General features: G+C 36.1%; 1 protein-coding gene across 2 annotated transcripts in view; it reads right to left on the bottom strand.

Annotated features, from left to right (window-relative positions):
* LPIN2 (lipin 2) overlaps positions 1–12,367 on the bottom strand; it is a 44,294-nt gene that overhangs the window by 25,840 nt on the left and 6,087 nt on the right. The window contains exons 1-3 of one of the 2 annotated variants that reach the window (XM_059858818.1): positions 9,413–9,625; positions 4,196–4,396; positions 1,690–1,785 (exon numbers count right to left, since the gene is read on the bottom strand). In XM_059858818.1, coding sequence (XP_059714801.1) covers positions 1,690–1,785; positions 4,196–4,396; positions 9,413–9,499 — 384 coding nt within the window. In that variant the 5' untranslated portion in view covers positions 9,500–9,625. Of the gene's footprint in view, positions 1–1,689; positions 1,786–4,195; positions 4,397–9,412; positions 9,626–12,367 lie in introns of those variants that run through there. The other variant, XM_059858827.1, reaches the window with a different exon arrangement.

Here is a 12,367-nt window from a genome sequence, read left to right as displayed (position 1 = left end):
TACAGCCTAATGCAACACTGTCGATACACAGATTTTGCATTATGAGAAACCCTGAAATCAAATGCCTACACCTAAACTGAAGTTAATATTCTGCACAATTAGTGATCAGTAACCAAGAATAACAAAATCAATTAAAAAAAAAACACTCGAGAAAAGTTAAAAGAAAACTGGCTGGAAAATTGTCCTGATTTACATGGATAGTAGTATTTATATGGTGAGTAGTATTACTTCTGATTGTCAAGATGTGAAAAATACAAAGACTGATCCCTTAAAGGACCTTTCTGAATGCCCCCAAAGGGGCAAGAAAAAGTAATCAATGAGAGGTTTGCAATTTATCCCTTAAGCAGAGCTTCAAGAGGCAAACAAAGATGTTGATCAGTTGCAGGGGAAAAAAATGCCTACAAGCAGTAAAAACAACTCAGTTTTGCTTTGTAGCAAATTTCATCTATATTTTCAGCACGAATTACCAGCTTCCAAGAACACATTATACACAGATAAGGCACTCTTGTAATAAATCAAAATGTACTGTGGAAGTGCAATAGCTCCTTTAAAACGCTCTACTGGGGACAAAGGCAGCGGTTATCACCCTTCCTTTCTGAAAGTCATGAGACTGATCAGTTCCCATCAATGTCTGACACAGCCCAGATCTGTAAAAAACTGCTTTCAGTTTTTATTTTAATCATAGTGTACACTGACACAGAACCCAACCTTCCTCTTGTGTAGGTGTTACAAATCCCTACCCCAAGTACATTTGGGGTCTTAATGCTTATTTTTTCCTTCCACTTTGAATTGTATTTAACTCCTTTCAATATGAGAGCTTCCTCTGATCCCCCAAAGTAAACAAGTAGCACCCTGAACTAAAAACTGGATCAATCTCATTTTCTTGAAAGACTGATTCCTAATAAACAAGAAATTAACACTTTATCTTTTACTTCTCTGAGAAGACTTTTTTCCTCTCTTTTCTGACTATTTTTCATTAAACCTTTTGGAACCTTGTATTTAGAACTACTTTCCTTCAGACTTGCTGAAAAATGCCAACAGGCTCAAAAGCAATCAAAAGCAATGCTCAGGATTGACCAATACTGTGATTACATATCTCCCATATCCTTAGGAAATCAGAGTAAAAATGAACCATTATTCCTGTTTTTCAGAGGCTCATCACCTTCCAGTTGCAAAAGATTCTTGCAAAAGAAATTCTCAAGTCAAAGAAGTTACTGCTACCTGGTGAAAGTTTCATAAATAAAATTGTGAAAAACTAGGCTAAAATTTGTAAGGCAAATTAAAAACATGCCCAAAAAACAGACTACCTTTATTAGTAGAGGCACAAGCTGTAATAACTCAAAGCAAAAATTATTCTAAGACACGGCAATCAGTATAACTGCAGTCAACAAGAATGAATTACTAAAAAAAAAAAACAAAAAAAAAAAAAAAAAACAAAAACCAAACTTCAGCACATCTTCCAAATAATGCTCTAATTAATGAAAATAATTAGTTATTTTATTCTTTCTGGCAGCAGAATTGTACAAAGCATCAAGCATCTTGGCAGCATATGAAAGAGATGTTAAGATTCAGTTACAGAAAATCAAGCTTTCACAGAAGTGAGGATATTGACAATACTATATGAAGCACTTTTAGCCCATCACTGTGTTATTACTATGTTGTAGCCATCAAGCAGCACAAAGTCCTTACATTTTCCTCTTCGGTTTCTTGCACAAAGAAAGCTTCTCCATTGTCACCCAATTTCATATGCAGATCAACAGCATCGCCATTAATTTCTATATCAATCTGTGGAAAGAGACAATTTATTGTAAATAATTCGTCGTGTGTAAAGTGCTGACCTCATGGTCCACTTAGCTTGGAGAGTAAACTTTGTTTCACTGTATAAGAGTGTCCCTTTCTCCTCTTTCTGACACAAGTCTGTCGTAATGGTCTTTAATTTGTTCACCGGCAAAATAAATCATGCTCCAGGCAGAGAGTCTAACACCCACAAGAAAAATAAGAAAATAATTCACTTGATATATAGAATCTTGTTAATACAATTATTGATATAGTCTTTATTTGATGGAAAAATGACTGAGACTGTTCAGATGTTTAAATCTCAATCTGAATTGGGGCCTGGTATGAATCTGAATCCTGAACAGCAGAAGTTCCACCTGGAGGCCTCCTGGAGGCAGGCTTTGTCTGAAAGTGATAAGAGACTTGCCAGTCATTTCTGCAACTCAAGTTAGTCTTTCAGATTTTCCTGCTCATGCGTTTATGGGGGTATGACCTAGGGCCACAACCCTTCTGCAACCATAGTGTTTTCATCAGAGAACAATGTTTTTATTGTACTAAAAAAGTACTTTTTAGCCAAGACAACCCAGTATTAGTATTGGTAGATAACCAACCATGTATGGGGACTATACCCAAATTGTTAAGATAACCACTTTTCTTCTTCTCCACAATAACAGACTGATTTTGATCTGAGAATCATATCTATTTCACTACTGTTTATTTTTAAAATATTTTATCATATTTCCAATTAAGCAACATGAGTTTAAAAAACCTCACCACTGCTTTATGCTGTTTTAGACATACAAACATGTCTCAGTTTAGTACCTATACCTCACACTGGTTTCTGGAAATCTCCATATATACCTGAAGCTGAAGCATGGATACACATACTTTGCGTTCACACACATCTTGGGACTACAAATTCATCTTGGCCTCATAACATGCCAGAGAAAAATGCATCCACAATGCAGCAACAAACACTCAACTAACTGTTGAAAGAACTGCGTGAACAGTAACTCCCATGATGGAGGAAACAAGGAGCAGCAGTCATCTACACAAGCAAAAGCTGAGAATTAACCCTGACAGTCTAGTACAACAGGTATCAAAAGTTGATGTTTCTACTATTCAACAGCTTTTTAGAGGTATCCAGAAGCTAAAAACCTCTCAAATTTGGTTCAGCTACTCAGAAGCATATAAAGACATTTAACAACCTCTATTTTCAGACACTCTTGTTGTAAGTGTATCGTGCTTGCCTAGATGTCAGAAAAAGTACAGCTACACCATCTCTTTTGTACCCTGTTGAAAACTGTAATGTAATCTGTTACAAAATTGTTAAGGCAAATAAATTCATGGTCATCAGCAAGCTCATTAAAATAAACACTAACAAGTGGGAAATCAAACAAAAAAATAAACACAAAACTTGATACTCACCTGTGTTACTCTGACAAACATACAACTTTAATGCATGTAACTCTAACCACTGACCTTTACAAAAAAAATGCCCTGACCTAACTGCTCTTTCAGTTTCATTTTATTCTCATTTTTCCAACCAAAATATAAAGATAGGGGTAGCTTCCTGCAATAACAATTTACTCCTTAAAACAGCAGAATATAATCCTGAGGTTTTGTGTCCTGCTTAAATCAATTCATCTTTCGGTAGCTCACTCACACACCATACACAGTATTCCTTACTGACAGTAAAGTACCCCTGCAACAGCTCCATTTTCCAGCCAACCCAACCCAACTCACTCTCTTGGCATGATTAAAAAAGCCTATGGGAAGGGGATGGAAAGACAATCTGCTTGGGTAGCACCATCTCAGAATGGCTGGATGGGAAATTGTACCAGGTTCTCTTTCTAACATACCCACAAAGGAACAAAGCTTCAGCCTCAGTTTTCACTTGCTTGTGGATGTTAATAACTGCATTTTTCACTGCAAATCAGCCCTGAGCACAGCTACAAAAAGCAATATTTATAACAGGTCACCAACACTTAACATAAGCTCTGTCAGTCCTTCAGACATTCCAAAAAAAGTTGCTTACATCAGGGATCAGTTAAATAACATAAAGCATTTCTTTCCCAGCATACTTGGATAAGCAAACAAATAGCCCCACGTAAACATCTTAAAACTGTGAAGTCTATATACTGGTATTTGTCTTCATGCATAGGCCTAGAGTTGTCACAGTTTTTCTTTCACAGCATTTTTGCAGAGTCCTTAGATTACCACAAGAAGTTCTGTTTTATATTCGAAAACCACCACCCTGTACAGCATTTATGAGCAACTGTTCTGGACTAAACTGGCCTGCTAACTGGGAATGTGGGGAGCTGGGGAAGGAAGGAAGGAAGCGGCAGGAGAGGTGGGGGGCAGGGGAAGGAATGAACTGGTCCTCAAAACTTTGTTTTGACCCACTTTCTGAGCTTACCACTTTCTCTTTAGAGCGCAGTACACCAAGCTTCCCGAAGCGGACATGGAAAGGAGAACACTGGTATGTCCCATCCTGCTGCCGGACCACAATGACATCGATGCATCCCGAAAGGGTTGCCTGATTAATGCCTTTGTACAGCTCCTTCACAGTAACCAGGACTTGTCCTGCAAGTTGCCCCACGTAGTTCATAGTCTGAGACTAAGGGAGAGAAAGACAAAAAAAAAGGTAAGTAAATTTAAAACACAGTAGGTTTTTTGAAATGATTTTTAAAAAAAACATTTCTATAGATAAGCAATGTCATTTTTCAATTACTCCATTGTAACAAGCTTTATACAAATGTTTTCAAGAATCAACAGAACTTTGAGGCAATCCTTATATTATTAAAAGTATCCAGAGTTATAAAACTTATTCCTCCTAATGCTTTATCAACTTGAATCTATGACTAATTAAAGACTTCAAATAAAATTCTGAAGCATGTAATTTTTAGAACACAAAGTCTAGATTTAAGTGATGCTTAATAAATCAGATAAGCTAAAAAGAAATATTCATTCTCCAGAGGACTGCCTTTTTAATACAACTAATCCTATATGGAAAATGGAGATAATTGTACATAAGGATGCAAAAAAATAATCTTTGAAGTCAGAAAAAGGTTTGCAGAACATACTGCATGTAACTCTTCCTTTACAGCTCTGTATTTCAGAAACAGCTGAGTCATCTTAGAGAAATTATCAAAGTATGTAATGGGAGAAAAGAGATACATACATTAATAAGATTATGCTATAATAAACAGGATAAAGAGCACAGAATCACAAATTGAAAATTCTGTCTAATCCATTAAAAATACTTAAGTAAATGAATGAATTCTGAATGACTACTAGTCTTTCAGACTAAGAACACAATTTGAACTAATAAGAAATGAAAGTCCAAAGATTTCTCAGAACATCTGAGCTTGAACAGGAAGAGGAGGGAAAACTGTGAAAATGTTCTGATAGAAACCTAAGAGCAACTCTTCCTCATTCTACCTACCATCTTCTGCCTCCCACCCAAAAGTCTGCTACAAGCTCATTTAAAAAAACATCCAAGCAAATGCAGCCTTGAAGTTAAGGATATTTAGGAGAACAAAGAACCACTGCCAACAAGCAAAATCCACAACACTGAACACATAAAAGAGCCTAAATTATATATATATATATATATATATATATATATATATATTTAAAAAAACAACTATTTTGGGATATTATTTCTAGAAAAAATCTACAATTTTTTTTTCTTATTTGCACTTCTATTTTTATTAGTCATTGACAAGGTTTAGGATTCTTCTTAATACCTCTGAACAAAACCATACTGCATTACAACAGTTCTTCCTACTGATACAGGTTAATTGTCTATATAATTAATCAGTTATTCTCTTTTGAGCCTCCAAAGACTTCCTTACAGTAACACAGGGTATCTTACACTCACCCAAAAGTGACCATTTTATTGGCATCTCTATACTGATATAATTGTAAACAGGCAAGAAATCTAAAACTACTTTCACACAGCAGCCATGGAAACATTTTTCTCCATCTCAGGCTTCTGATATATTACTGAATCATATTAACATTTTTTAAAAATAATTCCTTCCTCTTCACAAGACTTACAAAGGAAGCTAGAGGGTTTTCAATACAGATTTAACACTGCCTTCAAATGATCCACAGAATTACTACACTAGGTAACATGCTAGAGAATTTTCTTCCCTGTAGCCTATTGATGAAGACAAAAAGAACAGACTGTCATTGAGTGAGTAATGAGATTAGGAGGATGGACTCTCTATCAACTTTAATCATTAATTCAGTTTCATCTGTAAGTAGCTTCATGTACAACTATAAAATTGATTTCTTGATAGTGAAGTAACAGCTCACTCCTGCTAAAGAGGGAAGGTCTCACTTCAACCTTTCCTCATCTGACCCTCTTAATGAGCTGATTTTAGCTCCCTGACAGAGCTGGCAAAAGTCTACCATTTTTTGTTGTTGTCTGTTTCAGCAGGTTGTTAGTAAGTTAGATAGCTCCTTAAGCAGAACATGACAAACACCTGAGTCATAATGCCCTGAGCAGCACCAGAGAGCTAGGGGAAAAAAAGAGGCAGGGAACTGAACATCTTTTTGACAAGTGAGATATTTGCTGCATCTCGTGGAACTGTAACTCAGCACAGAAACGTTACAGTATCTCTGCTTTCCTGTTGCAGCAATTAGTCTTCACCTAATATGACAGCCATGTTTAAATGCAATCTCATGAAAAAAGAAAATCTTTAATGCATAATCATTATCATTCATGGCTCTAACTTGGCCATTTCCAAGAGCTGTCTACAGTATCAGCTTGGAACAGAAAGTTGATTTTGTGTCACCAAGGAGACTGCATTTGTTAAAATAAATATTTGACACAATCAGGAATAAAAGTCTTTAATATGGTCCTCATTCCATGTATTTCATTTCAGCAAACAGGACCTGAGAAGTGGGCATTAGCAAGAAATTCTCTAAGATTTAAGCAGTGACTTCTTAAAAGATCAAAATTTCACACCTTCTGCTAAGAACTGAGTTCAGATGATAAATAACCTCGTTTTTCTCACATACATGGTAACTTGACCATAGAAATTCACCACACAACCCACACAAGACAAAAGCATTCACCCATTTTACACATATTCTTGCTTTTCTGTAGCAAGAGTATTCTGTAGCAATGTTCTCTCTTCTACACATATCGGTTTCATTTCTGTAGCTCATAGCACAGCCACTTTTAAGAACATACAAACACTGAATAACCTTGTACATTTGAAAGTTCATGACCAGTTCACCCTTACATCTGCAAAAGTCATGAACTTTTGTACCTACTGAGTATTAAAATCATTGCTTATAAGGAAAGTAGCTTTTTATGATCCAAGTCTTATGTAGACGTTGTTTTGTACATTGCAAGTAAACCAAGGCAGATAAAGGTAATAAACTAATGCACATTATTGCTTACCAGGCTGCAATTCAGCTTTTAACATAATGGTTCACTTTGCAAGATAAACCTGTTATATAAGAAGGTTCAAACTGTAGCAAGAAAATGATCAAATAGAAATGAAGTGTCACTACATACCTGAGAAACACACCATTTTATCTCAAATGTCAATAGCAGCCCAGCTGAGAGATTTTAACATTTGTGGGGCTAGGAATGGGGTAGAGCTTTGCTTAAACGTCATTGTATATTGCTGGAAAACTTGTGCTGAACAAGTACAGAATCAGACTCCAATGAGAAAGAAACAGTATAAAATGTTACTGTGTTAGTTTTTGCAAATGCAATAGAAATATCTTGATCATGGCATAACCAGTAGACAAAATATTTCCTCGATAATACTCTTTGTTTCATGTTTAGTAATCATTTCTGAAATATCACTGCCTTGAAAGCAGAAAGCAGTACGCCTTCCTAACCTCCTGTAAAAACCTAAAAAGCATGCTGATTGCTAGTTTAGAAATTCAGGACAAAAGCCTGATGGAAAAGACAAACTAAGAAAGGCAAGGCGGTAATACTTCACAATGCTGTTTAGTTTTTAATTTCTATTTCTTTCGATATCCAGAATCTATACATTGCCTGATGCAGTGAAATTCCAGAACTCTGCAAAAAAATGAGGTTAATGCAGCTCACTACTACTTACTCCTCTCAGACAGCAAATTAAAAGGCTATGAATACCTGAGGTATATCAAAGCAGAAACATTCTTTCTGACTTCTGAGGCTCCAGAGAGACTTATTTTTGAATATTTATGCAATGCTACCTAGTTTGCAAAAATTCTTAGAGCTGAATATATTAATACCACTAAGGTAAGTGCAACTGTAATTGGAATGGGGGAAAGAGTCTCTATGCCATATCATGAAAATAAGTTATTTTCTGGCAATAAGCCATTCCACTGCCAAAAGCCAAAACTGAAACTGCTTTGTTTTTTTAACTTTCTTTTTCTGAGAGAGCGTAAAAGTAAATACAAAATAAAAAATATCTACTTCAGCAGTTCGATAACTAAAATGCCTCCACTTATAAAATACTCAAATCAGTGCAACTAAAATTAACCCTGAATATGATGTTTGACTTCCTCATGTTACAGCAGTGGCTCTCAAAAATAATAATTAAACAGTACTCCACCTCAGAGTGTCTGATATGCTTTATATGACAGACAAGACAAAGTTTCAAAACTCATTACCACAAAATGCTTACATTAGCATAACCTGAGCAGGAGGTTTTGTGGATAGGAATTGTATCTCTGTATCCTTAACAAAGATGTTATTTTAACTGCCACTAGAGCAACATGTTTTCTGTAACATTTTTTTAGTGTTACTCAGTAATATCCATATAGAGGTGCAAGATGTAATCAAAAGTCTGTCCACAATAGGTGTTTTCTGTGCATATGGAGAACCGCTTTACTAATGGTAAACTGCATTTTTTGGGTTCTTAAAGCCATCACCTTTTATACAAGTGCAACCATATGAACGTGCCTACTACAAGTGCCTAGCTCAACAAGAGGAAAAAAAAAGTGCAAGTTACTCAAAGGCAAGGTATCAGATTGCTCTAGAGAGCTACAACTTTAAAGGGCATGAATTTTAACTATCACTGAAAAAAAAAAAAGTTACTTAAAAGCAGATCTTAGCTTCCAGTAGTGTAGCTATTCATTCACTCTATTTAGAGATACATTTAGAGTGTTAAAATACCTCTAATGCCACATGATGTAAACAGCAAAGAAGTTGTATTTGTTTCAAGAGATTAGGCAAAATTAAAAAAAAACATGCAGAGCAGTGGTTTACCTCAATTTATCTCATTTTGCCTCTATTTGCATACATATAAATTTAAGAGGCAGAAGCTTTTCTTAAGCAGAGAAAATCTTCAGCAAGTGTTTTACTAGTTTCTATTTCGTACTCTGAAAAAAATGGGGGGGGAAATGACCCTGTCAAACAGGACCACTGTAGCATCAGACTTACTCAACAAAAACATCTTTGTTCCCAAGTAAAGATTTTACTTGGGGGTTTAGGATTGCTCCTAGTACTGCACAGAGCAGTTATGGAACAAAAATGGGAAACAAAGTAAGTCTGCTGAATGCCTAATTAAAGTCTTCCACATGGTATTAAATATAGGCAGTCAATTTTTATATATTTTAACTGTGTTATAGGAAATTATATACCCATATTTAGCAATAAATCTGTCAAACTCACCAAGATTCCAGAAGGAACCTTTTCATGGGCAGCAACATCACTTCTATTTGAGTCATCTTCAAGAACATCCTTTTCTGAGTTATGCATCTCAGAAAACAGAAAACTAACTTTCCACAATACAGGTAAATGAGAAAATTACAGCCGTAAGAAAATGTTGTAGCAGCATTTCTTCTCTTCTCATAGAAGCAGAAGAACTATGTAAACCTTCTGGTCTCTTAGAGGAAACTGCTTGGTATACATTCCCACGCAGAACTACGAGTAAAAAGGAAGTGCTTCTTTAAGAAAGCTCACACAAAAACTCTCTCACCAATAGGCTTTGCTTGAAATGTCCCAGCCCCCTTGCGTTCTCCGAGATAAGTGACAACACAGGCTGACTCTGCCATATGTTTGCACTGATAGGTGATGATCTTGGTTTGCTTCATGTCACGTGACTACAGCTGAAGCTCCCATGAAAACAGGGATTTGGTTAATGATTCTTAAGCAAAGTCTACATTAGCTCACTTGGAGACTTTTCACCCACTGCTGCAACTCCAGCACTGGCAGCGACACTCAAAGTCCTGGTTCAGCCTAAGTCAAGACTGCCAGCTGACACTCCGTGTGCTGCTCCCTCTGCTGATGGCGTCACCCAGCAGCCAGTCATGTTTGATACAGCAAATTTCACAACGTTTCAGGGTCTGCTATGCACGAACTTTTCTCCCTCCTTCTTGAAATTGAAATTACATAATAATAGCAAAGAGACAACTGACCTGGTGTCAAGTTTATACTAAACCATATAAAACCAATGCACACCAAGATGAGTATTTGTTTTCCTGTGGAAATTTTCTTGCTTTCTTCAAACAGAATTGTAAAGCAGTACAATGTGAGTGTGTGGACAAAATATACAAGCTTTTTAAAAAACTAGCTCCATGACTCAGAAGAGGAATTGATTTTTCATCTGAGGAATTCTGAAACTTACCTAAATAAAACAATGGATAGGTGAAATAACTTGAGGAAGAGAAGTAGTATAAGGCACCGATTCTGACCCAGAATGTGAGAGACATTCTCTGAGGACCATCAATATCCCCTCAACACAGACAACATCCTAAACCCATGCACCTCCTTCCCACCCTCATTGGGTTACTGTGTGTCTGCTCAGAAGACTCTGTAGGATTGCTTCTTGAATTCCCAGCTTTAAAAAAAATATCCAGGCATACTACTCCTACTATTATCCCACTACCATTCCTCCACTAAGTTTTGTAAATTCATGTAAAAGACTTTGATGCAAAGAGAGTGAACCACATTATAGGATGAAGCCAAGTAAGCTTGTCGGTTTCCAAAATAATTAATGAACTACACTCAAGTCCAAAACTGCATCAGTGTTAATGACAAAATCCTAAATTGAGAGTTGGGATTACTATGTCTGCAGTAAGCTTGTAAACTGCTACCATCTCTGAGCCCTTTTCTATACATTGAGTAAGTTTATATTCATCTGGCTCTTACAGGAAAAACGAATGGGTTTTTTAGCAAACATGACAAGTATTTTCATACAATATTGAGAATTATGAGACACACTCAATTTCTCCTTCCTTTTCATCATTCCTTTATCCTGTATGTTCCATTAAAATACAGGATAAAACAGTTATGAGCAAAATGGAATACAGTTATGAGCAAAATGGAAGTAAAATTCATATGCCAGTGCTTCTTTTCCAACATTGCTGACCTCATTTTATGTTGGGACTTTTTTCTGTGATATCTCTACTATTTCAATGTCGTTCACTATTTCAGATGGACACTATTTTCTTCAACGCTTATAAGTGTGTTTTACACAATAAAATTTTCTGGAATACAGATGAAATTGTGTCACTGCAGTAAGGTAAGATTTAGGCAGGTAATAAGCTTTGCACATTTTGTTAGCCTTCTTGTCTTTTATTTCTCAATATTAATAAGGTATGTAAAACGTAATTCCTGCTGAGTAAGTTTCAGCACTTGGTTATGTACTTACAAGTTGCACAGGAAAATTAGCTTTTATTTTGAAAAGCAAATACCTCAAATTTGGAAGTGTTAGAAGCAATGTTTTCCATGCAACCTTAATGAAGCTCTTTGGTGTAGGTAGGTTTTCCTGTGGGGTAGTCTCAGAAAACACTGATGAGTTTTCTCACTAGACTCACATGAGCTAATAATGCTGACCAAGATCATTCACCATCCTATGTTCTGTCTTTGACCTGCTCTTTGTGAGTCTACACATTTTATCCTGTTACTCATTAGTCAAAATCCCTGATGAGAAGTATGATTCCATTTTTAAAACATAGTTTTCTGCAGCAATTGTCATAATATATTCAATTGCATTTCATTTAGTTTTATAGCATCTCAGAGATGCAGTATTTTTTTCACCTAGGCAATGAAAAATTCAGTACCAATTAGGAATTAAACATGCAGGGGAGTTTAGCACATTTAGAACTTGATTTTTCAGATAGATTCTCCCTTTTCTTTTACCTCTTTGCACATTGCCTCAATAAGCTACATTTGCAGTTGCAAATCATATTTCTTTTTAATGACCATCTGGGATATGTAAAAGTCTGACTGCCTGTGAAAATGACATTTAAGTGATTATTGGACTGTACTGTATAGGAACTGTAGAACAAACACCACCAGAAAACAGCTACAGGACATTTCCCCAACTCTCAGCAGTGCATACCATTTAGTTCTGGAAGGAAAGAAGCACAAATCCTGCAGACATAGATTCTATCAGCACACTATCCCAATTCACTCAGAGATGAGAACAAGTGCGCCAAGACAAATGAATGGACCAAATCCTTCACTAATTTACATACCCTAATAGATACAGCAAGTAGGGGGCATTTGTTCATATTCCCACCTTGTCACACATAATTTTATCTACTATCAACCAAGAATGAAACACCACAGTTCCCAAAGTAAGGATGGGGTGTGACAATTCTTAGTCTCACACCCCATCCT

This window comes from Haemorhous mexicanus, chromosome 1 (genome assembly GCF_027477595.1).
Source record: "Haemorhous mexicanus isolate bHaeMex1 chromosome 1, bHaeMex1.pri, whole genome shotgun sequence".
NCBI lineage: Eukaryota > Metazoa > Chordata > Aves > Passeriformes > Fringillidae > Haemorhous > Haemorhous mexicanus.
This window is presented reverse-complemented; position numbering and strand designations above follow the sequence as displayed.